The 27821-nt window shown below is 42.6% G+C and overlaps 1 protein-coding gene and 1 non-coding gene across 4 annotated transcripts; one reads left to right on the top strand and one right to left on the bottom strand.

Moving 5' to 3' along the window:
* Positions 1-1063: 1063 nt before the first annotated feature.
* Positions 1064-27683, top strand: NARS2 (asparaginyl-tRNA synthetase 2, mitochondrial). Of its 3 annotated transcripts, XM_069972016.1 has the most exons (16): positions 1064-1151; positions 3239-3436; positions 3618-3727; positions 5108-5228; positions 5450-5590; positions 6486-6566; positions 7220-7320; positions 8670-8802; positions 11131-11229; positions 14979-15016; positions 15540-15606; positions 16862-16999; positions 24191-24288; positions 25875-25927; positions 26795-26821; positions 27357-27414. In XM_069972016.1, exons 2-15 carry the CDS (start codon positions 3281-3283, stop codon positions 26797-26799), a joined length of 1341 nt encoding a protein of 446 aa, XP_069828117.1. In that variant the 5' UTR covers positions 1064-1151; positions 3239-3280; the 3' UTR covers positions 26800-26821; positions 27357-27414. The 3 variants fall into 3 exon arrangements, with proteins under 3 accessions (XP_069828117.1, XP_069828115.1, XP_069828116.1); XM_069972014.1 differs by lacking the exon at positions 25875-25927 and having other exon boundaries at positions 27357-27683; XM_069972015.1 differs by lacking the exons at positions 1064-1151; positions 25875-25927 and adding an exon at positions 2730-2812 and having other exon boundaries at positions 27357-27683.
* LOC138794269 (small nucleolar RNA SNORA49) lies at positions 23289-23446 on the bottom strand. The gene has a single exon (XR_011363423.1). It is a non-coding gene; the product is annotated as a small nucleolar RNA SNORA49 (small nucleolar RNA).
* Positions 27684-27821: the final 138 nt, after the last annotated feature.

A 27821-nucleotide genomic window follows, 5' to 3' on the forward strand; every position in this document is an offset into this window, starting at 1 on the left:
CAGCGCTACAAAAACATGGCCACTTTTTCCCCTACTGTTGTCTCCAGTTCAGGTGCAGTTTGCAATTAAGCTCCATTTACTTCAATGGAACTGAGTTTCAAAACCCCAACCAAACTGGAGACAACAGTAGGGGGAAAGTGGCCATGATTTTGTAGCGCTGGATAACCCTTTTAATTGCAAACCACACCTGAACTAGAGACAAGAGAGGGGGAAGAGTGGCCATGTTTTTGTAGTGCTGGATAACCCCTTTAAGGTTCTACACCATGGAACACTGTCAAAAAGAGGCACCACCGCGTCTGCGCCAAGACCTTTAATTATTAGCATGAATAATGACCGAAGCGTAGTAGTAGTAGTAGTTTTGGTTAGTAGTAGTAGTGGTGGTAAGTGGTAGTAGTGGTAAGTGGTAGTAGTGGTAAGTGGTAGTTGTGGTAAGTGGTAGTTGTGGTAAGTGGTAGTAGTGGTAAGTGGTAGTTGTGGTAAGTGGTAGTAGTAAGTAGTAGTAAGTAGTAGTCATCGACACCCTCAATAGCACTGCAGGATGGTAAAACCGACAGTCACTTTGTATTGCCCAGCCCTGGTCGGTGACCACTCAGAATCTATTACCAGGCATGTCGATACTGCAAGGGTATTGTGAGTAAGTGTAAGTGTGCCATGCAACCAGCAAGCTTGTACAGTAATGTTACCCAGTGTGTTCTGCAACCATCAAGCATGCAGTAATACAATAATGCTATGTTATGGTGGCTGCATTTTCCTCTAATGTCAGATGCATTGGAAACCTATTTGTCACTTCAAAAGCTAAAAGTTAATACAAAAAAATATAAAGGCGATTAAAGGTAATTTTTTACACTTATAACTGAAGTAAATTGTTATAGTCTTCAGCGGGACTAACACTAAGGAGAAAAAAAACTACATTTCCCAGAAAGCCTCATTGTATCGTGCACGGGCACTTCCGCCTCTGTTCTCTATAGCCAGAGGTAACAATCTTGTCTCCTGTGTAGCGGCCATTTTCGCGGAGACTCTCATTGGATAATACACGAACGGTTCTTCAAGAAAATGGCCGATCCCTTTTGTTTTCTTTCAATGACTTTGCGACTGTGGACGGAGCCGGCGGAGGCGACATGTGGGGAGAGGTCCCTGCGGTGCAGTGTGAGGTGAGGCGGGGGTGGATGGAGAGTATGGGGCCGTGGTGCACCCTGGGGCTCCGAGCCCTTAGTGATGGGGTATGCTGACAGCGGGTCACCGGATGCCAGGGAAGCGTCCCTGTGTCTCCAGGGTTACAAGCTGCAGCAGCTCTGGTGCAGTATTGCTGGGACTTGTAGTTCCACAGAAGCTGTAGTGCCTTCAATGATCTGACATTACTATAATAGCTACTTACTCTGTGTAGAATGTATCTAAGCTGTGATACATTGTACAGTAGAAACCACCCTGATGTCCTTGGCCCTTCCTCTTGTCACTTGCTTTATCTCTTGCTTGTGCAAAACTACAAATTCCATCATTCCCGTACAGCCAAAGCTTTAGCTGTGCAGGCATGCTGGGAATTGTAGTTTTGCAACAGCTGGTGAGCCCATGTTCCCTACCCCTGCTTTATCTGCTCCTGGGAAAGCTGGGTGACAAGCAATATGGCCACTATTGCAGGCACCTGGCTTTCTCATACTCCTGCATAGGATAATCGATAAATGTATGACGGAGGGGGATTGACCTGCAGATAGGTACAATGGATCCCAAGTATGAATGGTGCAGTGGTCGAGCACATACATGGATGCTTCATACAAAGGCTATGGGGCTTTCAGTAATAGACTGATCACCTTAATAGTGGCAAAGCAGAGTGGCCTGGAAGAAGTAATAGATGCTCTGTAAATACAGTCCCCTAAACTGATACAGACACCACATCAGTCCATTAAACTGATACAGACCCCAGACCTGACCCCTGAACTAATACAGACCCCAGACCACACCCCACCCCTAAACTAATACAGACCGCAAACTGGTCCCCTAAATTAATACAGACACCAGACCAGACCCCTGAACTAATATAGACCACAGGTCAGACCCCCTTATGTAATCCAGGCCCAAACCTTACCCCTAAACTAATACAGACCCCTGAACTAATATAGACCACAGCCTAGACCCCTAAACTAATACAGGCCACAAACTGGTCCCCTAAACTGATACAGACACCAGACCAGACCCCTAAACTAATACAGACACCAGACCAGACCCCACCCCCTACACTAATACAGACATCAGACCCCTAAACTAATACAGACACCAGACCACACCTCACCCCCTAAACTAATACAGACACCAGACCAGACCCCTAAACTAATACAGACACCAGACCACACCTCACCCCCTAAACTAATACAGACACCAGACCAGACCCCTAAACTAATACAGTTGTTAATGTAAGTGAGCCACCGGTAATCCTGTTTAGAGCACTGCCAACCTCCAGCCGTGCCGCCCCTTCTAATGATTATCAATGGGGCGGCTGGATCGGGGGTCTGGGGACGACAGCCCCATCCCCAGTGCTCCTAACAACCTTACCAGAGACAGCATTACATTAACAAGAACTCAGGAACAGCGCTGAGGATGAAGGTAAGAGACATAGGGAGCTTTTGTAAGGGTAAATTCTTTTAACCTGCCGATAGTCCCTCTTTAATAAAGGTTCCAGACCCTTCCGCCTCTGTTCTCTATAGCCAGGTAACAATCTTGTCTCCTGTGTAGCGGCCATCCCCATCCCCAGTGCTCCTAACAACCTTACCAGAGACAGCATTACATTAACAAGAACTCAGGAACAGCGCTGAGGATGAAGGTAAATTCTTTTAACCTGCCGATAGTCCCTCTTTAATAAAGGTTCCAGGCACTTCCGCCTCTGTTCTCTATAGCCAGAGGTAACAATCTTTTAACCTGCCGATAGTCCCTCTTTAATAAAGGTTCCAGACCCCAGACCAAACCCCTAAACTAATAAAGACCCTGACCAGTTTAAATGAATACAGACAAGTCCTAAAATGAACCTGTCAGCAGCTTTTTTTCAGTGTATAAAAAGGCTTCTCAGCCTCAATACGTAGATATAACTCTTGTATCAATCTGTCGCTCCAGCACTGAGATATAAGCTTTTGGAGAATAAACCTGCAGAATCCCAGCATTGTTCTGCCTTTCGGTCTAAACATAGTGGGTGATTTAATGCAGGGAACATTACAACTCAGGTGTGAACAAAGCTTTAAATGTTTTCTTTTAGGAACCATGATGCTAATCTGAAAATCCTCCACTGCCTGGCACCATGTATGCCCCCAGGAGGCTGGCTGCTTCCATCCTTGGACGTTGTCCTTGGCGTCATTGTCACCGGAGACAAAGTGCAGCACCTGCCACCAGGATAAGTGTGCACGAAGCTCTCACCGCAAATGTAGACGAAGGTGCAAAGAATATAAAGATCCAGGTAATCTTATATCCTCATAGTGATATCACCACATACATGATGGAACCCCCAGCACTCATGATGGGAATTATAGGATCCCCACCACTGATCTAGGGGGGGGATTTATTTATTCACATAAATTAGCGACTTGCTGAGTTTTGGGGGTCTATATTGTCCTCCATTTTGTTTCCTCTTCCTACAGGGCTGGGTCCGCTCCGTCCGCTCACAGAAAGAAGTCTTATTTCTGCATGTGAACGATGGTACGTCATTGGAAAGCCTCCAGATTGTGGCAGAGCCCGGTCTTAAGGACAGGTATGACATATTCAGAATGTATTGTTTACTATATACATACTAGTATCCATACTAGGGACTATATAATACACAGCTATGGCTCTGTGCTGCAGACAGTCCTTTTTTTTGTTTGAAGGATCATCTGACAATCTGTTCTTTTGCCTGGGGACTTCTGTTCCAGTTGTTTAGTGCCCCTGCAGCGCCTCTGTAGGCAAAGTGGGGAATTACACCGTTTTTGCTGAGCTCAGAGTCCATGGACATAGTGGCTCCTATAGAGAATTCCCTAGCAGAGGTAACAGACATTAAAGTTCTCTGTGACAGTCTGAAGGTCCATTTACACAGAAAGATTATCTTCCAAAGATTTGAAGCCAAAGCCAGGAACAGACTATAAACAGAGACATGTCATAAAGGAAAGCCTGAGATTACTCCTCTTTTCAAAACCATTCCTGGCTTTGGCTTCAAATCTTTGGCAGATAATCTGTCAGATAATCCTTCTGTGTAAATGGACCTTTATTATGGTAATACAGGATTGAGGAAGCTCTTTAAAGGATATACACATATACTATTATATTGTTTATTAATTTTATTAATTTAGGTAGAAATTTGAGTAACTGTACTGTACATAGCTTGTACTGATCCTGAGTTACATCCTGTATTATACCCCAGAGCTGCATTTACTATTCTGCTGGTGGGGGTCACTGTGTACATACATTACATTACTTATCCTGTACTGATCCTGAGTTATATCCTGTATTATACTCCAGAGCTGCACTCACTATTCTGCTGGTGGGGTCACTGTGTACATACATTACATTACTTATCCTGTACTGATCCTGAGTTACATCCTGTATTATACCCCAGAGCTGCATTTACTATTCTGCTGGTGGGGGTCACTGTGTACATACATTACATTACTTATCCTGTACTGATCCTGAGTTATATCCTGTATTACACTCCAGAGCTGCACTCACTGTTCTGCTGGTGGGATCACTGTGTACATACATTATATTACTTATCCTGTACTGATCCTGAGTTACATCCTGTATTATACTCCAGAGCTGCACTCACTATTCTGCTGGTGGGGTCACTGTGTACATACATTACATTACTGATCCTGAGTTACATCCTGTATTATACTCCAGAGCTGCACTCACTATTCTGCTGGTGGGGTCACTGTGTACATACATTATATTAGTTATCCTGTACTGATCCTGAGTTACATCCTGTATTATACTCCAGAGCTGCACTCACTATTCTGCTGGTGGGGTCACTGTGTACATACATTATATTAGTTATCCTGTACTGATCCTGAGTTACATCCTGTATTATACTCCAGAGCTGCACTCACTATTCTGCTGGTGGGGTCACTGTGTACATACATTCTCTCTCTTCTGTTTGCAGCGCGCTCGGTTTTGGTTGTTCGGTGGAGGTCTGTGGATCATTGGTCAAAAGTGTCAGCAAAAAACAGAATGTGGAGCTGAAGGCGGAGGAGATCCGTGTAATCGGTGAATGTGACTCCAAGGTATGAGGGGACGTTGTAAGTAATCCCTATCCTGACATCCCCAGTGCCCGATCCCTATAGTATATGTTATTCCTTAGTGCCGTGCATCGTCATGTATGCTTTCCTTTTGGAGAAACACTTCTCCTATTTCCTTTCCTTCCTCTTAAACGTTGCTGTCTGAGGAAAATGGTGTAATATCTGTAATATGTTTTGTTATGTTTTTTTTTTTTTTTTTTTTGCAGGATTTCCCCTTTAAGATTAAGGAATATCACCCCTCAGAATATATCCGCCAGTTTCCTCATCTCCGCTGCAGGACAAACATATTTAGCTCACTACTCCGAGTCCGCAGTGAGGCCACATCAGCCATCCATCAGTTCTTCAAGGTTTGCATGTTTCTTATTCTTCCTAGCCTGGTGTGATGTTGGGATCAAGACACCATGACATAGGTTTCCTTGGCTGAGCAGCTGCATGCAAGCTCAACCCTATGCAATGCCTTTGGGATGAACTAGAACACTGGTTACAAATTAGACCCTCTCCTCCCACATCCAGTGTTTAATTTCAAAGAGATTCCTATAGACGCCTCCATAATCTTGCAGGAAGTCTTCCCAGGATAGTGGAAGCTGTTATACCTGCAAAGGAAGGGCCAACTCCATATTACTGCTAATGGGTTTTTAATGGGGTCTGCTAAAAGCTCCTGCTGGTGCAATTTGTAGGTCAGAATCCCTTTCTGCATATAGTGCAGGGATGAGGAATATTTATCCCTCCAGCTGTTGCAAAACTACAACTCCCATCTAGCCCAGACAGTCACAACTAAAGCTGTAGCTGTCCAGGCATGATGGGAATTGTAGTTTTGCAACAGCTGGAGAGGCGAAGGTTGCCTATCCCTGATACAGTGTATCAGGAATTACTTATCGTGCTTATTTGCAGTTAGCAGTCTTACCTCCAGGTGGCGCTGCTGTCCATGAAATGATTTTCTATTGCACAGAGGCAACATACGGAAGAGAATAGTAATGATGATTGTTAGGAGCCTGTTGGTATCCTACTGTATAGCTATATGGTACGATATGTCACAAGGGAGTGTTGAAGGTATATGTCTGCAGTTTTCCATGTCAAACATGCTGAAATCATGATGTGAACAGGGCCTTACTTGGAGTTCCCTGAGCTTGACTTTGTTTTTCTGGAATAATCCCATGATGTAATTTCCACGATGAAGCCGGGCAGCGATGCGGATTATGTTCTACTGTGTAATTTTACTTTTTGTCTCCTTTCTGGTGGTAGCGTAATGGATACGTTCACATTCACACCCCTGTAATTACCTCCAATGACTGCGAGGGCGCTGGAGAACTCTTCCAGGTGGAGGTAGGTGTGGGAATGACACATTACTCTAATCTCCAAGAGACACATTTCTGTAGCTAGGAGCCATTAAAGGGACAGTGAGGCTAATGCCTTTGACTTTGCAGGCAAATACAATCTATTTTTCCCTGTTATCAGCTGTTCAGACTGGGGAGGGGACAGCTGTAGTGTTCTTCAGTGGGATGAGGGCAGCATTCCTGTAGCAGCCAACTAGTGGGGCAGATTCTAGAGCTCTTGTTTAGCATTGGAATGCCTTAAAGGGGTTATCCAGCGTTAGAAAAACATGGCCACTTTAGAGACTTCCAGAGACAGCACTACTCTTGTCTTCATTTTGAGTGCAGGTTTTGCTATTCAGTTCCAGTTAATTAGTCAAAGATGCCATTATTTGCATTCAAAAAGCCTTTTCCCAGCTCCCCCCCCCCCCCCCTCTTATTCACTGCTCATTATCAGCAAATCGCGACTCTTTTACATCAGTCGTGCCCTGTGTAACCTATGGAGGGGAGAGGGGGGTGGAGGGAGATTAGTCTGGAAGTCAGGGGTAACCCCTTCAATATGGTCTGTATTTGTCCCCTCAGGACTTCTAGGTGCACTACTGATAATTCACCAGTAAGGGTATATTATTAATTGGAGTCATTACTAATAATGTATCTATCCTATAGGCTTCCAATAGAGACAGCCCACAGGAGGATGATGGTGGGTTTTTTGGGGTCCCTGCGTTCCTAACAGTGTCTGGACAGCTGCACCTGGAGGTCATGTCAGGGTAAGCTGGGATAGCTGGGTCTTGATACATCCCTTTGCATATAAAATCTATGGCCCAGATTCATCAGAGTGTAAACTGCCCACAGCAACCAATCACAGCTCCTCTTTTATTTTAGCTGAGCTGTGATTGGTCTCTGTGGACCGTTTACACCTGTCTATATTTTACACCCTTTGATAAATCTCCCTCTTTGTATTTCCAGATATTTATAGCGTATATATATATGCCTATAATATGCAAAGACTGCTGACACATCACATAGACATGTCTAAAGTTTTGATCCTTTGGTGTCTGGGTGTTCAGACCCCCACTGATTTCTAGAAAGAGCTGAAGAAAACGTCACCTTCTGACTTGCTGCAATCTCCTTTTCTCCGTAGTAGACAGGATTCATTGAAGCCCATTTTCAGCAGCAAGCTAGGGAGCATAGTGCTTAGCCTCTTGACGTGTCATGTTTTTGACAATGACAGTAGGCGCCGTTGTTTCAAGAAACTTTGCATAGTTCGCCAGTCCAAGCAATATAAGAAACTATATCATATCTTATCAGACAAAAATGCTCCCTAGAAGAAGGAGTTATCAAGCATCTTTATTCTCTTACCCCTCCTGCTAAACTGTCATCCACTTACAAGATCAGCTTAGCAGTGACTTTCGTTAACTGGTTACAATTTTTTGCAGGGGATCAGAGGGGAGGGGAACACACACACACACACACACAACATGCAGAGCAGAAATCTGCTATATACAAGATTAATAATGGACAGATACTGTATAATACTGCTCCTCATGTACACACACAGAACAACTTATCCTAAAAAGTCTCAAGTCTTCCAGTACTTATCATCTGCTGTATGTCCTGCAGGTGGTGGTGTAATCTCTCTAGTCTGACACATTGCTCTCTGCTGCCCTCTCCATGTCAGGAACTGTCCAAAGCAGCAGCAAATCCCCATAGAAAACCTCCCCTGTCCAGACTGGATAGAATACGCCACTTCCTACAGGACTGACAGCAGCTGATAAGTACTGGAATACTTGAGATTTTTAAATAGAAGTAAATTAGAAATGTCTGGCACTTTCTGACACCAGTTAATACATTGAGGGGATGTATTATTATGGTGGGACAACCCCTTTCAGTGTCTTGATACAGAAATGGTTGAATGATCATGTTCATGTTTGAAGGATGGTCCATGTGCACATGTGCACCCACCTCTCCTGCAAACAAGGGACCCAATCTCCGGGGGAACCACATCATGGACGGGATCCTCATACTGTATAACATTGATATTCCTATTGTTGGATCCCTACTTATTATGCTTTTATGGTCTGTCATATTGACAACGTCCACTATTGTTTCCATTCAGAGGCTTCAGAAAAGCCTTCACCTTCGGCCCAACATTTCGAGCTGAGAATTCCCAGAGTCGTAGACATCTAGCTGAGTTCTACATGGTGGAAGCTGAAGTCTCCTTCACAGAAAGCTTGGAGGACATCATGCAGGTTGGTAGTAAGAAGAGTCATATAATGCATGTCATAAGCCACCCAGGAACCTGTCCAGGACATAACCCTCATAAATATGCCCTATACAGATTCTAAAGGTGACTACACAACTTTCATAGCCGACACCTTTTCACCCTGATTCAGTTAAAGGGAAATCCGGCAAAAATAAATAAATATTTTTTTTTCATACAAACTGGTTTCACAAAGCTATACAGATTTGTAATTTACTTCTATTTAAAAAAAAAAAAAAAAAAAGTCTTTCAGTACTTATCAGCTGCTGTATGTCTTGCAGGAAGTGATGTATTCTTTCCAGTCTGACACAGTGCTCTCTGCTGCCACCTCTGTCCTTGTCAGGAACTGTCCAGAGCAGGAGAGGTTTTCTATGGGGATTTGCTACTGCCCCTGGACAGAGGTGGCAGCAGAGAGTCAGACTGGAAAGAATACACCACTTCCTGCAGGACATATAGCAGCTGATAAGTACTAGAAGACTTGAGATTTTTACATAGAAGTGAATTATAAATGTATATAACTTGCTGACACTAGCTGATTTGGAAGAAAAAAATTGCGTTCCCCTATGCAGCTAATTCATTTTTTTTTTGTTAATTCTTGTTTTATAAAATTTCCAAAACAATTGAGGTAGGCCTAAACAAACTGGTGTATGAGGCATATAAAATAATCTTGAATACTTATAATCCGACAAGGCTCCAAAGAGCCAATATATAAGATAAAAGGAGGTAATAAGGTAAGGAATAGAAAGAGGCAGGGATGAAGAGAAGATGCTTCACCTGTAGTCATGAAGACATCAGGGCTTTGTACTCCTCAGTATCTATATAGTAACCAGTAAAACCACCTACAGTAAATCGATAATGAAGTTGTGCAGTTAGATCCTCCATGCAATCTATGCTGTCAAGTCTTACATAGCCATAGAGTTATAGTAGGCGGTTCCGGACGTCTTCACGGCCCTGGAATACAGGCTTTGGCTGCATTGATCAGGTGGTGACCTAGGGACCAGTGATACAAATTCAAAGGGATGTAAGATAAACGGAGCAGAAAGAAGGCCGGAGTATATGGGAAAGAATGGTCAGTAAATGAGGATGTGATTCTCCAGACTTCTTTCCAAAAATTGGAGAGGTTAGGGTGATTACAAGGTACGGAGGAGGTCCCCTCTGCACCACCGCCTTTCTAGCAAGCTGAAGAAACTCCAGGGAAGATATTATAGAGTTGGGATGGGACCCAGTACCAGCATGATAATGATGTGAGTCTGGGAGAGGATACCACCAGAGACCTTTGTATCCAATAAGGAGACCTCAAGGTCCCTCTTGCATGCAGGTAAGTATAAAGGGTGAGACATGTCTGCAGGGGAGTCCAACATAGCATACAGAGTACAGAGAATGCTGGTACCCGTACATAGAGATTCTGATATGGAAAGGACGTGCAGGAGATTTCAATGGGGAAAGGTAAAAAAGCTGCTGCCAGACACCTATGGTGATAGATTATCTTTAGGGTAACAAAAAAAAATATCTGGTTTTAAAGATGCCTGATATTTCTCTTCCCCGACATCATAAATGGGGGGCTGAGGAATGCCAGAGGGTCATGATGCCTGTCTGGATATGTATTGTGTTTCACTTCGAGAGTGCAGTGGATGCGTCTATTCCGGACATATGGCAGAGCTTCAAGTGTCACTGTGGTTTCATCTTTTTTTGCAGAAATCAATAGTACAGGTGATTTTAAGAAACTTTGTAATTGGGTTTATTAGGCAAATATGCCATTATCTGCATTTAAAAAGACTTTTCCCAGGACCCCCCCCCCCCTCTCTCTCATTCACTGCTCAGTTGGACCCTGTCTGCTCTATGGAGAGGGTAGGAGGGAGATTAGTCGGCAGCAAAGAACAAAGGATTACACAGCGGGAACTGTGTGAAAGCAGATATTCAGAGGTCAGAGAGGTCAGTGCTGACTGTCAGAGGAGATAGCCGGTGATGTAGCTATAAATTAACTCTTTGTTGTCCTGTTTTGGTGCCTCATCTCCCTCCACCCCTCCCCTCTCCATAAGAGAACCATGCCGACGGGGGAGAGCTTCAAACTGCTTTTTCATAATAAAAATGCATTTTTTGGCTAATAAACCCAATTACAAGTTTTTTTGAAAAATCTCCTGTACTATTGATTTCTGCAAAAAAAAAAAAAAAATTTAAATGACAGTGACACTTTCAGCTTTTTCCAACAGTTTCACTTATTACGTATACATAGTATATTGTTCTATTTTAGATACTTGCGGGAGGTGGCAGAGTTTCGTCCTGTGACTCATCACACTTTCTCCTTTCTTCTTCTTAGGTTATGGAGAATCTATTTAAAGACACAACCGCAGCGTTATTGTCGGCGTGCCCTGAAGACATGAACCTTTTCTTTAAATATGTGTCCCCGGGACAGCAAGTAGGTGTGATCCGCACAATGACACGTAACCTGCCCTACCTCATTCATAGATAGGGGATTATCTGGATTAGTCACCGACTAGTGAACACTCATTTGTGAGAAGTGTTAGGTGTGTGCTGGTTTTCAGCATCTGGATGTGAACAGCAATATTAATCTACACCAGGCATGGGAAACCTCCCGCCCCTCCAGCTGTTGCAAAACTACAACTCCCATCATGCCTGGACAGCCAAAGCTAAAGCTTTGGCTGTCCAGGCATGATGGGAATTGTAGTTTTGCAACAACTGGAGGTTCCCCATCCCTGATCTACACTGGCTGCATTTCAGTTCTTTATTATTATTTTTCTGCTGAGTATATGAGAGAGTTTCAGAACTCTTTATTACTCAGCAATTACGCTTCATTGACAAGGAAACCTTTAAAGTCGTTCACAAATGTTTGTTTGTGGATACTTGTCACCGATCTGCCGTCTAACCTGTCTGACTTGTAAAATAAGTGGTGGCCACCACCAAATCCCTGCTCATGAACAGACCGAGAACGTGTTATTATGGTCTAAGCATTGAAAGACCTGGTGCTATAGTGTTTCTTCCTTAAAGTGACACTGTCACCCCCTTTGTGCATTCTGACTTCTCAACAGAGGTGTAAAGGGTAAATTTAGCATTTTTCATACCTTATTTTATATCATACGTCATGGTGCTTGTTCAAGTAAAAAGTGTCCTTTTATCAACTGCAGATTGTGTTAAATGGGCGGGACCTCGAGGCATTAGCGCCACTTAGTCCCGCCCACAATGTCACCGTTGGCCCTAAAGGGGGTGGGGCCTAGACCTTTCGACCAGCCTGTTCCAATGGGGGACGAGGGGGCGTGGCCAACTGTGGCGTTGTGGGTGGGGCTAAGTGGTGCTAATGCCGCGAGGCCCACCCACTTAACACAATCTGCAGTTGATAAAAGTACACTTTTTACTTGAACAAGCACCATGACGTATGATATAAAATAAGGTATGAAAAACGCTAAATTTACCCTTTACACCTTTAAACACACTTTAAAGTGTCACTGTCCTTTTTTTGCAGAAATCAATAGTACAGGCGATTTTAGGAAACTTTGTAATTGGGTTTATTGGGGTTTTTTTTATCTGTCTTCATGGTTCTCTATGGAAGAGGGGAGGGGTGGAGGGAAATGAGGTACCAAAACAGGACAACAAAGAGTTAATTTACAGCTGTATCACCAGGCTATCTTCTCTGAAGTCAGCACTCTCTGACCTCTGAATACCGCTTTCACACAGGTCCCGCTGTGCAATCCTTTGTTCTCTGCTCTTTGCTGGTGACTAATCTCCCTCCTCCCCCTCCCCTCTCCATAGAACAGACAGGGCTCGACTGATTTAAAAGAGTCGAGATTTGCTGATAATGAGCAGTGAATGAGAAAGAGGAGGAGGGGGGGAGACCTGGGGAAAGTCTTTTTGAATGCAGATAATGGCATATTTGCCTAATAAACCCAGTTACAAAGTTTCTTAAAATCGCCTGTACTATTGATTTCTGCAAAAAAAAAAAAAAAAAAAAAACACGACAGTGACACTTTAAAGAGACACTAAACCCGAGGCTGGCAGCTTATATTTGTGCTGGAACGTTAGAAGAGGAGCAGCTGATGTAGTCATACATACAGATAGTTATGTTATATTGAATATACCTTATGAGTTAATTCCTTCAAGTTTTCAGAGATTTGTTTCCTGTCATTGAATGGGAACCTTCATCTCTCTTTTGCTTAGTACTTCCACCGGATACAAGTTCCTGGTCATGTGGTAGACACATAGTACGGGTATAATAGCCATGCAGCTTTGTGACAGTCACACATTAATTACAATAGGCTTCATGCATGAAATTTGTCTGACATGTGATGTATACACGGCAACCTCATGCTCCGGCATCAAGTGCATGCCCATCTGGGAACAGAGAATCGACCATTACCTGGTACAGCAAGAACAGTCCATCTATAGTACAGAAAGTAGACATTTCTGTGACCACTAATGCACACACCTTGCTGAACAGAGTAAAGGAGTGCTGCAAATAAGGAAATAACAATGATTGGGACCAATTTACTTATACAGTCTAGTGCTGAGTGTAAGTTTATGGCTCGGGCTGAACCTGGCACATCTTCAGACTGTATAGTCTTAGGGCCCTATAACATGGAATGATTATTAGTTCCATCATTAGAATTTAAAGTGTCACTGTCGGTAGAAAAAACTTTTCATATGTCATAGAGAAGTACTTAAAGGGATTGTCAAGAGAAAATCTTTTTCTTTTAAATCAACTGGTGTCAGAAAGTTATATAGATTTGTAATTTACTTCTATTAAGAAATCTCAATTCCCATACTTATTACCTGCTGTATGTCCTGCAGGAAGTGTTGTTTTATTTTCAGTCTGACACAGTGCTCTCTGCTGACACCTCTGGCCGAGACAGGAACTCTGTCTCGGTTTTCTATGAATCCCCATAGAAAACCTCTCCGGCTCTGGACAGTTCCTGTCTCGGCCAGAGATGTCAGCAGAGAGCACCGTGTCAGACTGAAAATAAAGCAACATTTCCTGCAGGACATACAGCAGCTAATAAGTATGGGAAGACTTGAGATCTCTTAATAGAAGTAAATTACTAATCTGTATAACTTTCTGACACCAGTTGATTTGAAAGAAAAAGATTTTTGCTGGACAACCCCTTGTGTCCGACAGCATCCAAAGTGAAGAGCAAGGGTCTTTTATTACGTCCAGATACATCAGGGAAATGCGAGGTGTCATAGAGACAATGTCAAAACTTTTGACATTTCAAATGTTTTTTTAACAATGACAGTTGAAATCATAATCGTTTTGTGTAAATGCAGGCAACGATTAAACGGTCAATGAGAAATCATCCATCGTTTGTTTGTTACTGACACCAAAATTGTCGTTAATCGCTCACTGTAATTCCGCTAATTCGTTCACTAATTGCTCAGTGTAATTCCACATCGTTCCCGCATTTTTTGGGATCAGATGGAGTAAAAGATCATAGTAACGACTTATGGTTCTTTGATGCATAATGTGATGAACAATTTCAGGTTAACGATAAACAATGTCATTTGCAATCGTTTATCGTTAAAATTTGCTTCATCTTATAGGACCCTTAGTTTAGACCAGCTATTGGCTCCTTTGTAAGTAGAATTTACGCTAGAGTTTTAAGGTACAGAGTCACACTCCTGGATGATCGAGGAGCATTAGGGCCCTATTACACGGGACGATTATTGTGCGAAAAATCGTTATATCGTTCAAATTTTAATGATAATCGTCCTGCGTAATTGCAGACAAGAATCGAAAAATCATTCGTATGTCGTTTATTTAGATCTGATCCTAAAATCATCGCTAATTGTTCGCTGTAATTCCACATTCGTTCGCTCAAGTTCCGCATTTGTTCACTAATCGTTCAGTGTAATTGCACATTGTTCATTGTTTTGCTGGGATCAGAAGGAATAAACGATCATAGTAACGATCGCAACAACGGTCATAGTAACAATCGCAACTAACGACCATCGTTCTGTGTAATATGGTGAACGATTTCAAGTTAACAATAAACAATCTTGTTTGCGATCGTTTATCGTTAGTTGTTAATCGTTTAAAATTGCTCCGTGTAATTGGACCCTTAGTGTCAGACACATAATAATTGGGGTCTTCCTCATGTAAGCTAGTTTTTTTGAGGGGGTCGGTACTAATTTGACATTTTCTCCTTTTGTTTTCACAAGGGACGACTGGAGCGAATTATTAAGAATACCTTTACCGTGTAAGTGAGATTTCATTTGCCGCAAGTTGTATACCCCAGGTGTATGTGTGGCCTTTGGGTGACATAATCCTAATGCTTCCCCCATGTGTGCACACTAGCATCCCATACCTTTCTATTGATTATTGCTGGGTCCCCATCTTTTTTGAGGAAATGGACCACCCCTTATATATTTACATGTTCTGGAGAGAAGCTCCATCTTACTGCTTAGAACTACAAGTCCCAGCACTCTGTGGGAGGGGACATTATATTCAGTGGCTGGAGGGATCAGGCTGGTGTCTTCTACCTGCCCCCATTCACACTCAGCCAGTGGCAGTAATTGAGGTGCACATAATACGGCAATTAGGATATTTTAGTCAGTCCGGCTCTGCCTAATTGTCACTGAAGAAAGTGGGGAGGATTATGTGAAAACCGCCGAGGAAGAGGGGCTTATACTACTGCAAATATCCCTTGTGAGGAGAGCGTGTTCTATGTAATTACTCTCTATAGACGGCTCATGTCTTACAGTCTTTCTTCTTCTTTGTAGAATGTCTTATTCCGAAGCATTAGAAATTCTGAAGAAAGCGGCAACTTCATTTCAGCACAAAACCGAGGTACTTGAGAGGTCAGCGGGACTTCCTTGGTTTGTTACGTAAGACGATCGATTGACAATGTCTTGGAGTGACTGCTGTGAGGGGGAGACGGCTTCTTCTGTCACATTTCTAGCAGGGCTGTTTCTTTGTTGTATCTGTTTCTAAGAAAGTTGGGTTTAGGAACCTCATCTCTTGACTCCGAGAGCTGTCATAGAAGGGGTCTCTCCCTCTGAAGGACCTGATATGAATAGACCGTTTGTAATACTTAAAGGGGTTATCTGGGATTAGAAAAAGCCCTGGAGATGAAATGTCCTCTTTAACCCCTTCAAGACTGAGCCTTTTGATGCACAAAAGTCCAGGTCAAATTAATGCAATGCTCTTCCCCGCCTTCTAAGAGCCATAGCGCTTTTATTTTTCCACCTATAGGGCTAGTTGGGGTGTCATTTCTTTTGCGCCATGATCTCTAATTTTTATTAATATCATACTGGTGTAACAGAAAATTTTTGATTGCTTTTTATTAATTTTCTGATATATAATTTAAGAAAATCAGCAATGCTGGTGTGTATTTTATTTTATTTTTTTCATTTACACCGTTCACCGTGCGGGAACAATAATGTTATGTTTTAATAGAGTGGACTATTCCGCACGCTACGATATATAATATGTTTGGGGGCAGGGGTATAAGGGGTTTTTTAATACTTTTAAAAACTTTTTTTTATTAACTTTTTTTTCACTGTACAACATGCAATCATTAGATTGCATGTACTGATCTATGCTATGCCATAGCACAGATCAGTGTTATCGACGATCTATGTATAGAGCCTGCCTGAGAGCAGACTCTATACATGGATCGCTGAACCGACATGAAGGAGGTAAGAGGCTTACCCCCACCCGTCGGTACATGCGATCGGGACCATGCTGCGGGGCTCCCCATCACTCAGTGGTAGATGCTTGTTCTGTCACTGAGTACCTTAAATGCAGTGATTGCTATAGATTGTAGCGTTTATGGGGTTAATGATACGCAGCTGCAGGATCGCAGCTACCTCTTATTACCCCGGGCCCGGACACACTGATGTGAGCGGGATTGCTCTCACTGCAACGGTCCCGCACACATCAGTCAGCCCCTCAGTCAGGAACGTACATATACATTCCTACTGCACGAGCTATATGCAGTAGGAACGTATATATACATGTTACTGACGGAAAGGGGTTAAAGAGCAATCCTTAGGGTTTCTGTGTTATGATCTCAAAAATTGAGTGTGTTTCTACCTTGCAGTGGGGCTGTGACTTGCAGACAGAACACGAAAAGTATTTGGTCAGACATTGTGGTGAAATTCCTGTGTTTGTCATCAACTACCCTTATGACCTCAAGCCATTCTACGCCCGTGACAATGAAGATGGGCCTCAGCACACGGTAAGGAGGGGTTTCTATATATGTTATGTAGCTATGACACATCAAAGGTTTTGTAAAATGCTTCTGTCAAATCACTAAGTGGTTAAATGTTCAGGACTGAAGGCATTGTGCCTTGCGGCCTTTAGAGTGGAGTGTCAGCTGTGAAATAGAAGTTACACTTGTAAGAGATCGCCCCTATGCTGTATTAGGCTGGGTTCACACTACGTTTTTGCCATCCGTTTTTTTTTTAAAAACGGATGGAAAAAACTGAGGCGTGTGTACATCCGTTTTGATCCATCTTTTTATTGAATTTCATTATAAAAAAAAAAAAGGATCAAAACAGATCTGTTTTTTTTTTTTTTACGGACACAAAAACGTAGCCGACCTCATTTCTGTGTCTGTTAAAAAAAAATGGATCCGCTTTTGATCGTTTTTTTGTTTTTGTTTTTTTATATAATGGAATTCAATGGAAAAATGGATCAAAACGGATGCATCCGTTTTTTTCCATCCGTTTTTCTGCAAGAAAATGGATGAAAGAAACGGATTGCAAAAACGTAGTGTGAACCTAGCCTTACCGGGAGCTTCTGATGCCTTCATGCATTATGGGTTGGTCAGGTGCAGTGTTGTCCTGTATAGATCCACATCCATGGTCACATACATACAGACACATAGGTGAAGCCAGGTTGGATGTAGATGTTGGTGACAGATTGATGTTCTCTATTTATTATACAAATAAAAAGCGCTGCGGAATCTGTTGGTGCTATACAAATAAAATTATTATTATTATTATTATAAGTCTCCTGGGGCGAGCAGATACTTTTACACAGAATTCAGAGTTGTTCACATTTCCTGGTTTCTTAACAGTAGTTTTTGTAGATTGTGGAAATTGCTCAATGGGAAATGTGGCGGATTGTTTCATCAGAGGCTTTATTCACACCTCCTGTGAAATTATCCGTGATCGCGGATCTGTGACCATGGACAATTTTTGGGGACATTGGACCCAATTAGACTTTTCAGATGATCCATGCCGCGATCCGGGCCATGAAAAAATAGGACATATCTTAGTGCGGAGGAAGATCACAGCATGAACAGAAGTCTAAGGGATCCGTGTTTTTCACTGATTCCACATTCATCCTTAATTTTTGGGGCCAAAAAGTGATATATTTGCACACGCAGAATTACAAGCCTTATTTTATTCAGTTTTGAAATAAATCCAAAACACAGATATTGTAAATCTATCCAGGTTTTCTCTGTGTTGTTTCCATTCCTAGTTTTGGTAAAAATACTGACCAGAATAATTCCCAGAATAGTGTGTTTATATAGCCTTAAAAGCAGGGCTGTGGAGTCGGAGTCAGAGCTAGTTTTGGTTGGAGTCTTTAAAAAATGTAGAATTGAATTTTGATATGAATTTTACAAGTTTTGCTCATGAATATATATTATGAGCAACATTCTAATAGGACACTGGCCCTATTACATAAGGGTGGTCAGGGAATATATCAGTAATAGGACACTGGCCCTATTACATAAGGGGGGTCAGGGAATATATCAGTAATAGGACACTGGCCCTGTTACATAAGGGGGGTCAGGGAATATATCAGTAATAGGACACTGGCCCTATTACATAAGGGGGGTCAGGGAATATATCAGTAATAGGACACTGGCCCTATTACATAAGGGGGGTCAGGGAATATATCAGTAATAGGACACTGGCCCTATTACATAAGGGTGGTAGGGGAATATATCAGTAATAGGACACTGGCCCTATTACATAAGGGTGGTCAGGGAATATATCAGTAATAGGACACTGGCCCTATTACATAAGGGGGGTCAGGGAATATATCAGTAATAGGACACTGGCCCTATTACATAAGGGTGGTCAGGGAATATATCAGTAATAGGACACTGGCCCTATTACATAAGGGTGGTCAGGGAATATATCAGTAATAGGACACTGGCCCTATTACATAAGGGGGGTCAGGGAATATATCAGTAATAGGACACTGGCCCTATTACATAAGGGTGGTCAGGGAATATATCAGTAATAGGACATTGGCCCTATTACATAAGGGGGGTCAGGGAATATATCAGTAATAGGACACTGGCCCTATTACATAAGGGTGGTAGGGGAATATATCAGTAATAGGACACTGGCCCTATTACATAAGGGTGGTAGGGGAATATATCAGTAATAGGACACTGGCCCTATTACATAAGGGTGGTAGGGGAATATATCAGTAATAGGACACTGGCCCTATTACATAAGGGTGGTAGGGGAATATATCAGTAATAGGACACTGGTCCTATTACATAAGGGGGGTCAGGGAATATATCAGTAATAGGAAACTGGCCCTATTACATAAGGGGGGTCAGGGAATATATCAGTAATAGGACACTGGCCCTATTACATAAGGGGGGTCAGGGAATATATCAGTAATAGGACACTGGCCCTATTACATAAGGGTGGTAGGGGAATATATCAGTAATAGGACACTGGTCCTATTACATAAGGGGGGTCAGGGAATATATCAGTAATAGGACACTGGCCCTATTACATAAGGGTGGTAGGGGAATATATCAGTAATAGGACACTGGCCCTATTACATAAGGGTGGTAGGGGAATATATCAGTAATAGGACACTGGCCCTATTACATAAGGGTGGTAGGGGAATATATCAGTAATAGGACACTGGCCCTATTACATAAGGGTGGTAGGGGAATATATCAGTAATAGGACACTGGCCCTATTACATAAGGGTGGTAGGGGAATATATCAGTAATAGGACACTGGTCCTATTACATAAGGGGGGTCAGGGAATATATCAGTAATAGGACATTGGCCCTATTACATAAGGGTGGTAGGGGAATATATCAGTAATAGGACACTGGCCCTATTACATAAGGGTGGTCAGGGAATATATCAGTAATAGGACACTGGTCCTATTACATAAGGGGGGTCAGGGAATATATCAGTAATAGGACATTGGCCCTATTACATAAGGGTGGTAGGGGAATATATCAGTAATAGGACACTGGTCCTATTACATAAGGGTGGTAGGGGAATATATCAGTAATAGGACACTGGCCCTATTACATAAGGGTGGTCGGGGAATATATCAGTAATAGGACACTGGCCCTATAACATAAGGGTGGTCGGGGAATATATCAGTAATCGGACACTGGCCCTATTACATAAGGGTGGTCGGGTAATATATCAGTAATAGGACACTGGCCCTATTACATAAGGGTGGTCGGGGAATATATCAGTAATAGGACACTGGCCCTATTACATAAGGGGGGTTGGGGAATATATCAGTAATAGGACACTGGCCCTATTACATAAGGGGGGTCGGGGAATATATCAGTAATAGGACACTGGCCCTATTACATAAGGGTGGTCGGGGAATATATCAGTAATAGGACACTGGCCCTATTACATAAGGGGGGTCAGGGAATATATCAGTAATAGGACACTGGCCCTATTACATAAGGGTGGTAGGGGAATATATCAGTAATAGGACACTGGCCCTATTACATAAGGGGGGTTGGGGAATATATCAGTAATAGGACACTGGCCCTATTACATAAGGGGGGTCGGGGAATATATCAGTAATAGGACACTGGCCCTATTACATAAGGGTGGTCGGGGAATATGTCAGTAATAGGACACTGGCCCTATTACATAAGGGGGGTCAGGGAATATATCAGTAATAGGACACTGGCCCTATTACATAAGGGTGGTAGGGGAATATATCAGTAATAGGACACTGGCCCTATTACATAAGGGTGGTAGGGGAATATATCAGTAATAGGACACTGGCCCTATTACATAAGGGTGGTAGGGGAATATATCAGTAATAGGACACTGGCCCTATTACATAAGGGTGGTAGGGGAATATATCAGTAATAGGACACTGGCCCTATTACATAAGGGTGGTAGGGGAATATATCAGTAATAGGACACTGGTCCTATTACATAAGGGGGGTCAGGGAATATATCAGTAATAGGACGTTGGCCCTATTACATAAGGGTGGTAGGGGAATATATCAGTAATAGGACACTGGCCCTATTACATAAGGGTGGTCAGGGAATATATCAGTAATAGGACACTGGTCCTATTACATAAGGGGGGTCAGGGAATATATCAGTAATAGGACACTGGCCCTATTACATAAGGGTGGTAGGGGAATATATCAGTAATAGGACACTGGTCCTATTACATAAGGGGGGTCAGGGAATATATCAGTAATAGGACACTGGCCCTATTACATAAGGGGGGTCATGGAAAAGTTGTCGGTCACTATTTGGCAGTTTGTTTCTGAGCTGGAAGAGTCCATTGTGTGGGGGGAGATCTGTGCTGTTCTCTCCCTGGATGCTGGATGACTGTATATGAGTAGCAGTGTAATATGGAGATATCCTGTGTAATATAGAGGAGGAGGAGGAGAAGACATAAGTAGTGTAGCAGTAACCTCTGTCCTCAGTGTGGTGTTTTCTGAAGATGTGTGTTTTTCTTCAGTGTTCTAGTGTGTGTGTGTGTGTGTGTGTTGTTGTGTGCCCCCACAGTGACCTTCTATATCACTGTATGACCTCTTTATCACTGTGTGTGACCCCTCTCTATATCACTATGTGTGACCCCACTCTATATCACTTTGTGTGACCCCTCTCTATATCACTGTGTGACCTCTATATCACTTTGTGTGACCCCTCTCTATATCACTATGTGTGACTTCTCTATATCACTAGAGTCGGAGTTGGAGTCGGTCCTGATAAAATTCAGGAGTCTGAGTCGGAGCTGCGGCTTACCAACTCCACAGCCCTGCTTAAAAGGATTGTTCGGGGTTAGAAAAACATGGCTGTTTCCTTCCAGAAACAGCACAACTCTTGTGCCCAATTCGGGTGTGGGGGTCTTACAGCTCTGTTCTATTGAAGTCAATGGGGCCAAATTGTAATACCACACACTACCTGTGGACAGGGGTGGCGCTGTTTTTGAAGAAATGTAGCTGTGCTTTCTCTAACCCCTGTCACCCCCCGTGCCGGGGTGACAGGCTCCCGACCCCCCGTTACAGCCCCCTATACTCACCTGATCCCACGGGTTCCTGAAGCCCGGCGCGCGCGCTGACAGGAGAGTCCGACGCTCATAGAGAATGAATGGGGAGTCTGATGCTCCGTCATTCTCTATGGGCATCGGACTCTCCTGTGAGCGCGCGCGCCGGGCTTCGGGCGCTCATATCTCCGTGACCCGACCGGATCAGGAAGCGGGACCCGGCGGGATCAGGTGAGTATAGGGGGCTGTAACGGGGGGTCGGAAGCCTGTCACCCCGGCACGGGGGGTGACAGGTCTCCTTTAAGCGTCTGTTACACATAGGTCTGAGTCAGTATTTTTTTAACCAAAACCAGGAGTGGAACCAACACTGAGAAAAACTATAAAGGATTTCTGTGGTTTGGACCCACTTCTAAATATGTCTACTTTCCTTTTCTTTGTAATGTTTGAGCCATAAGTGTGCTGAGGCTGCACATAGCAGCTTACTGACTGGCAGTTTCCATTCATATAGAAGTGCCCAATACCCAAAGCATGTGTTAAAGGGAATTTATCAGCTAGATTTTTTTTCTTTTCTTATCAGAGCCAAATACTGGAACATGTTGATTTTATTACTAACCTATTTCTATTTTCAGATTAGATTTTTTTAGAACATTATTATGGGGCTGCCATCTTGCCTGAGCTATTTTACCAGCATTTAGGGAGATGCTTTACAGCAAGACCCATAGGACACCATAGAGGGGACCTGTCCGATTCATGTGAATGAGAAAGGTGTCTGGGCATGCTCAGTGACCTTTTATAGATGGCATTGTACAAGGAGGTGGGGCTGAGTTGTGATCTATATACAAGTGTTACCTGTCACTCTAATCCTGTCTGTGATGATAAGGAGGAGACACCTGGGGAATGATCTCCACAGAGCAGGAAGTCTCAGCTCAATTTTAGTCAGTGTCCTGCATGGAAATTGCAAGTTTTCAGGATTATTTTAATATAAACATTAAAATTTGAAAAAAATTTTAAAAAATCTCTCCAAAAATGCAAAAAAAAATATGTTTAACATAAAAACTTGATTTAGACAGTAGATAATTTTCTAGCAGACAAATCCCTTTAATCATTTAGTTTATAAACAATTGTGTGCTGTTTTTTTTTAGCCCTAGGCAGTAATATATGTTAAAGGGATTATCCAGCGAATTTTTTTTTCCTCCAAATCAACTAGTTTCAGAAAGTTATATAGATTTGTCATTTACTTCTATTTAGAAATCTCAAGTCTTCCAGTACTTATCAGCTGCTGTATGTCCTGCAGGAAGTGGTGTATTCTTTCCAGGGTGACACAGTGCTCTCTGCTGCCACCTCTGTCCATGTCAGGAACTGCCCAGAGAACTCCCCATAGAAAACCTCTCCTGCTCTGGACAGTTCCTGACATGGACAGAGGTGGCAGCAGAGAGCAGTGTGCCAGACAGGAAAGAATACACCACTTCCTGCGGGACATACAGCAGCTGATAAGTACTGAATGACTTGAGATTTTTAAATAGAAGTAAATTACAAATTTCTATAACTTTCTGAAACCAGTTGATTTGAAAAAAAAGAGAATTTTCGCCGGAGTACCCCTTAAACCCCTTCATCACATACGTATATCCTTTACTAGAATGTAAGCTCCAGTGATAGCGGGAGGGTTCCTAATCGTATCTCCATGGTGTCACTCCTCTTACCAATGACAGTCTGTTACCACCATCTCTTTCCCTATGTAACATCCACTGATCGTTGTATGTGATCATGGAGGTTTTTTTTCTTTTATTCGATTTTTCTTTTATTTTTTTGCTACAAACTGTATGATTGATGGCAACCAAGTGTGTAGAGTTCTTGACAGCAGGTAGACTAGGTGGCAACTGGCCTTTATATCTATCATTTATTATCCTTATTATCTATCATAGCATAGCACCTTATTATCTATCATAGCATTTATAATTCATGTTTTTTCTTTTCTCCTTGATAACCGTCTCCAAAACATCTGTCAGGGATAGTCACGTCAGCCCAGGACACCACGTTTTATTCTAAATATCGCCCCTTGGTGATGGGATGATCGATCCAGGTCCCCACCCCCAACCCAATGCTCTGTTTCCGCCCCCCGGAGGACAGGGGTTTTATTACCGCAATGGAATCCTCTTCTTGTCTGCTCCAGGTAGCCGCTGTGGATCTGCTCGTTCCTGGCATCGGAGAACTTTTTGGCGGGAGCTTGAGAGAAGAGAGGCTTCACATCCTGCAGTCACGTCTGGACACGTAATTAATTTCATCTCTTATTGGGAGATTGCTGAAGGGATGATAGAGGATGGGTGGATATTAGAAAGACAGATAGAGAGATGGATAGGAGAGAGATGAATCAGATAGATATTATATAGAGGATAGATAGGAGATGGATAGGAGAGAGATGGATCAGATAGATATTATATAGAGGATAGATAGGAGATGGATAGGAGAGAGATGGATCAGATAGATATTATATAGAGGATAGATAGGAGATGGATAGGAGAGAGATGGAGCAGATAGATATTATATAGAGGATAGATAGGAGGGAGATGGACAGGAGAGAAATGAATAGGAGAGAGATGGATCAGATAGGAGATATATAGTTGATATATAGAGGATAGATAGGAGAGGGAGATGGATAGGAGAGAGATGGATCAGATAGATATTATATAGAGGGATAGATAGATAGGAGATGGATCAGATAGATGATATATAGAGGATGGATAGGAGAGAGATGGATCAGATAGATATTATATAGAGGATAGATAGGAGATGGATAGGAGAGAGATGGATCAGATAGATAGGAGATAGATATTATATAGAGGATAAATAGGAGATGGATAGGAGGAAGATTGATCAGATAGATATGAGATAGATTTTATATAGAGGATAGGAGGGAGATGGACAGGAGGGAGATGGATCAGATAGATACTTTAACTAGTTCTCTCCTGTCTGTCTCCTCTTAGCCCGGTGTAGCAGCTCTCGCTCCAGTAGTATAGCTGGATAACCCCTATGTACAGTGAGGCAGGTGGACTCCCTCACACTCACTACAGTTGTTTTATACATTTCCGACACATTCTACAAATTCAAGTGTAAGGTGCGGCCCTGGCTCCCTTCCTCCCGCTATCCTGGATCGGGGCTGGAGTGCTCAGCCATGGCACGGCTTCTGGGCTATTTTTATCTCTTGCTCAATTAATTCAATGTACATTTATTAACCTCCCAAATCAGGAGCAGATGACGGCCTCACATGTCACACTGTGTGCCGGGACACAAGGCTTTTATTACCCAGCAGCTGACACCAATAAGAAAGGAGCTATTTCCAGCCTTATGTTATGGGAGAGATGATGGTGGTAATGAGAGGCACATATCTGCCATTATACCTCCTCATCTCTGCACCCTCACATTCTCTCCACTCTGCTGACAACCGACAACCCTGTACATTGACTGACAACAGGGATATGAGAGGGAAATCTGTCTGTGTCTGGGAAAGCTGGAAGACAACCATTATAGCTGCACTATAGCCCCCACTGTACACGGTTAAATACTTGTACATAGAGGCAGTATTATAGTAGTTATATTCTTGTATATAGGGGCAGTATTATAGTAGTTATATTCTTGTATATAGGGGGCAGTATTATAGTAGTTATATTCTTGTATATAGGGGGGGCCGTATTATAGCAGGTATATTCTTGTATATAGGAGCAGTATTATAGTAGTTATATTCTTGTACATAGGGGCAGTATTATAGTAGTTATATTCTTGTATATAGGAGCAGTATTATAGTAGTTATATTCTTGTATATAGGGGCAGTATTATAGCAGTCATATTCTTGTACATAGGAACTGGTTTTTGAAATACACTGGGGGGGCACAGGAGGATGCGCTATTTCGAGGTATGTTGGGATTCCTTATTATGCTGTAATAAGCTAAAATATATCTGCAGAGTATTCCCTTGACCTCGGTGTAATGTAATCTGGGTCAGGTTACTCACTGGCTATAAAAGAGATGAGCGTGATGGCATTAGGTTTACCCTGGACAGGATCCTGGTGCTGATGTCTGCCAGTCAGTGATGTCATTGATAGATCAGACCAGACCTACTTAATTCTTGTGGAATGTGTGATGATCGTCTGACTTGGATATGGAGGTTACAGAGGGTTCAGGTCTGTGGTTTGCTGCCTCCTTAACTGTAACCAACATTACTAACACTAACATGTGATGAAATTTTGTAAGTTTTTCTACTAACTTATGTTTCTCATTACGGCACCATCAGGTGATGTTGGTTATGTCATTGAGAGTAATTGGCCAATCAGTTTTCACCTTTTTTTCCAGTGTCTGGAGGGTCTTTATCGATTACCCCTGGAAAAATACCAAGTGCAGCTTTAGATTATAATGCAGGATGTAACTCAGGATCAGTACAGGATAAGTAATGTATGTACACAGTGACCCCACCAGCAGAATAGTGAGTACAGCTCTGGAGTATGATACAGGATGTAACTCAGGATCAGTACAGGATAAGTAATGTAATGTATGTACACAGTGATCCCACCAGCAGAATAGTGAGTGCAGCTCTGGAGTATAATACAGGATGTATATCAGGATCAGTACAGGATAAGTAATGTAATGTATGTACACAGTGACCCCACCAGCAGAATAGCGAGTGCAGCTCTGAGGTACAGTATAATAAAGGATGTAACTCAAATTCTTCCTTAAAATGACAAAACTGTTTGTGTGACTATTTCTGTATTTTTTGTGTTGTTCAGGTTAGCACTGACTGATACGTACCAGTGGTAAGTTCCTATTCAAATTTTATTGCTTAAAATCTTAGCCCCCCCCCCCCCCCCTCCCTACCCCCTTATTCCCAAGTTCAATTGGTCCTTGAGTTACAAACAAATACTGCACTTGGGGTCCAGCACAAAGAGACTTCTGGGAGAATCCCTGTCTGTCTATCATCTGTTCTCAGCCAATCAGCATCAACCAAACATATGAGGGTTCTTCTGTCAGGTTGATAAAAAGTCTGTCTCTCTTTTTTGGGCATGCTTATTTGCAATAGACTCCACCATCACCAAGCTTTCCTATCATCCTGAATAGCCCATCTGCCTAGTTGTGTAGTCATATGGCAGCAAGTGATGTTTCCATGAATTATTGTGCAGTTTTGTTGCTTATATATCTGGAGCCGCTAGAAATCCACCCTATTAGATGCTTAGTCGTCATCTTATTGCTTATCATCCAGCTTTTCCACCACACCAGTATATCTAAGGGGGAGGGATGGAGTTATGAACAACCTAATAGGAGAGGAGCTCTCACCATTTTTTCTTTTTGCAGGTATTTAGATTTACGCAGGTTTGGATCTGTCCCACACGGCGGTTTCGGTATGGGGTTTGAGCGCTATCTGCAGTGCATTCTGGGAGTTGACAATATCAAAGACGTCATCCCATTTCCAAGATTTCCTTATTCTTGTCTCTTATGAGACTATCTGGACAAGATCAGAAATGGTAAATGGTCAGACAGAGGAAATTCTATATAAAGACCGAAAAGCTGGAGTGCGTTATCCTCAATGGGACTGAATTATTTACTATACTTTTTTTTTTTCAGTTACTTTTTTTATTTACAAATACATACATTTTATTATATTTTGCACCAGTCATCTGACCTTGCTGTTTTTTTGTGTGCACTGAACCTGGAAGCACTGGAATACCAGGCCAGTACCTGGAAAGGTCTTTTTCCATCTCCCTCTTCTAAAAATCCATCTATTCTTGGCGGTAATCCGTTACTAAATAACCAACTAGT

The sequence above is a fragment of the Dendropsophus ebraccatus genome, chromosome 5, assembly GCF_027789765.1.
Source record: "Dendropsophus ebraccatus isolate aDenEbr1 chromosome 5, aDenEbr1.pat, whole genome shotgun sequence".
Taxonomy (NCBI): domain Eukaryota; kingdom Metazoa; phylum Chordata; class Amphibia; order Anura; family Hylidae; genus Dendropsophus; species Dendropsophus ebraccatus.

What these genes read in the sequence shown, in the direction of transcription:
- NARS2 (XM_069972014.1), top strand. Translation starts at nt 3,281, where the DNA reads ATGTATGCCCCCAGGAGGCTGGCTGCTTCCATCCTTGGACGTTGTCCT. An exon ending in CAAAGAATATAAAGATCCAG is followed by an intron (nt 3,437 to 3,617) that starts GTAATCTTATAT and finishes CTCTTCCTACAG; the next exon opens with GGCTGGGTCCGCTCCGTCCG. An exon ending in ATGTGTCCCCGGGACAGCAA is followed by an intron (nt 11,230 to 14,978) that starts GTAGGTGTGATC and finishes TGTTTTCACAAG; the next exon opens with GGACGACTGGAGCGAATTAT.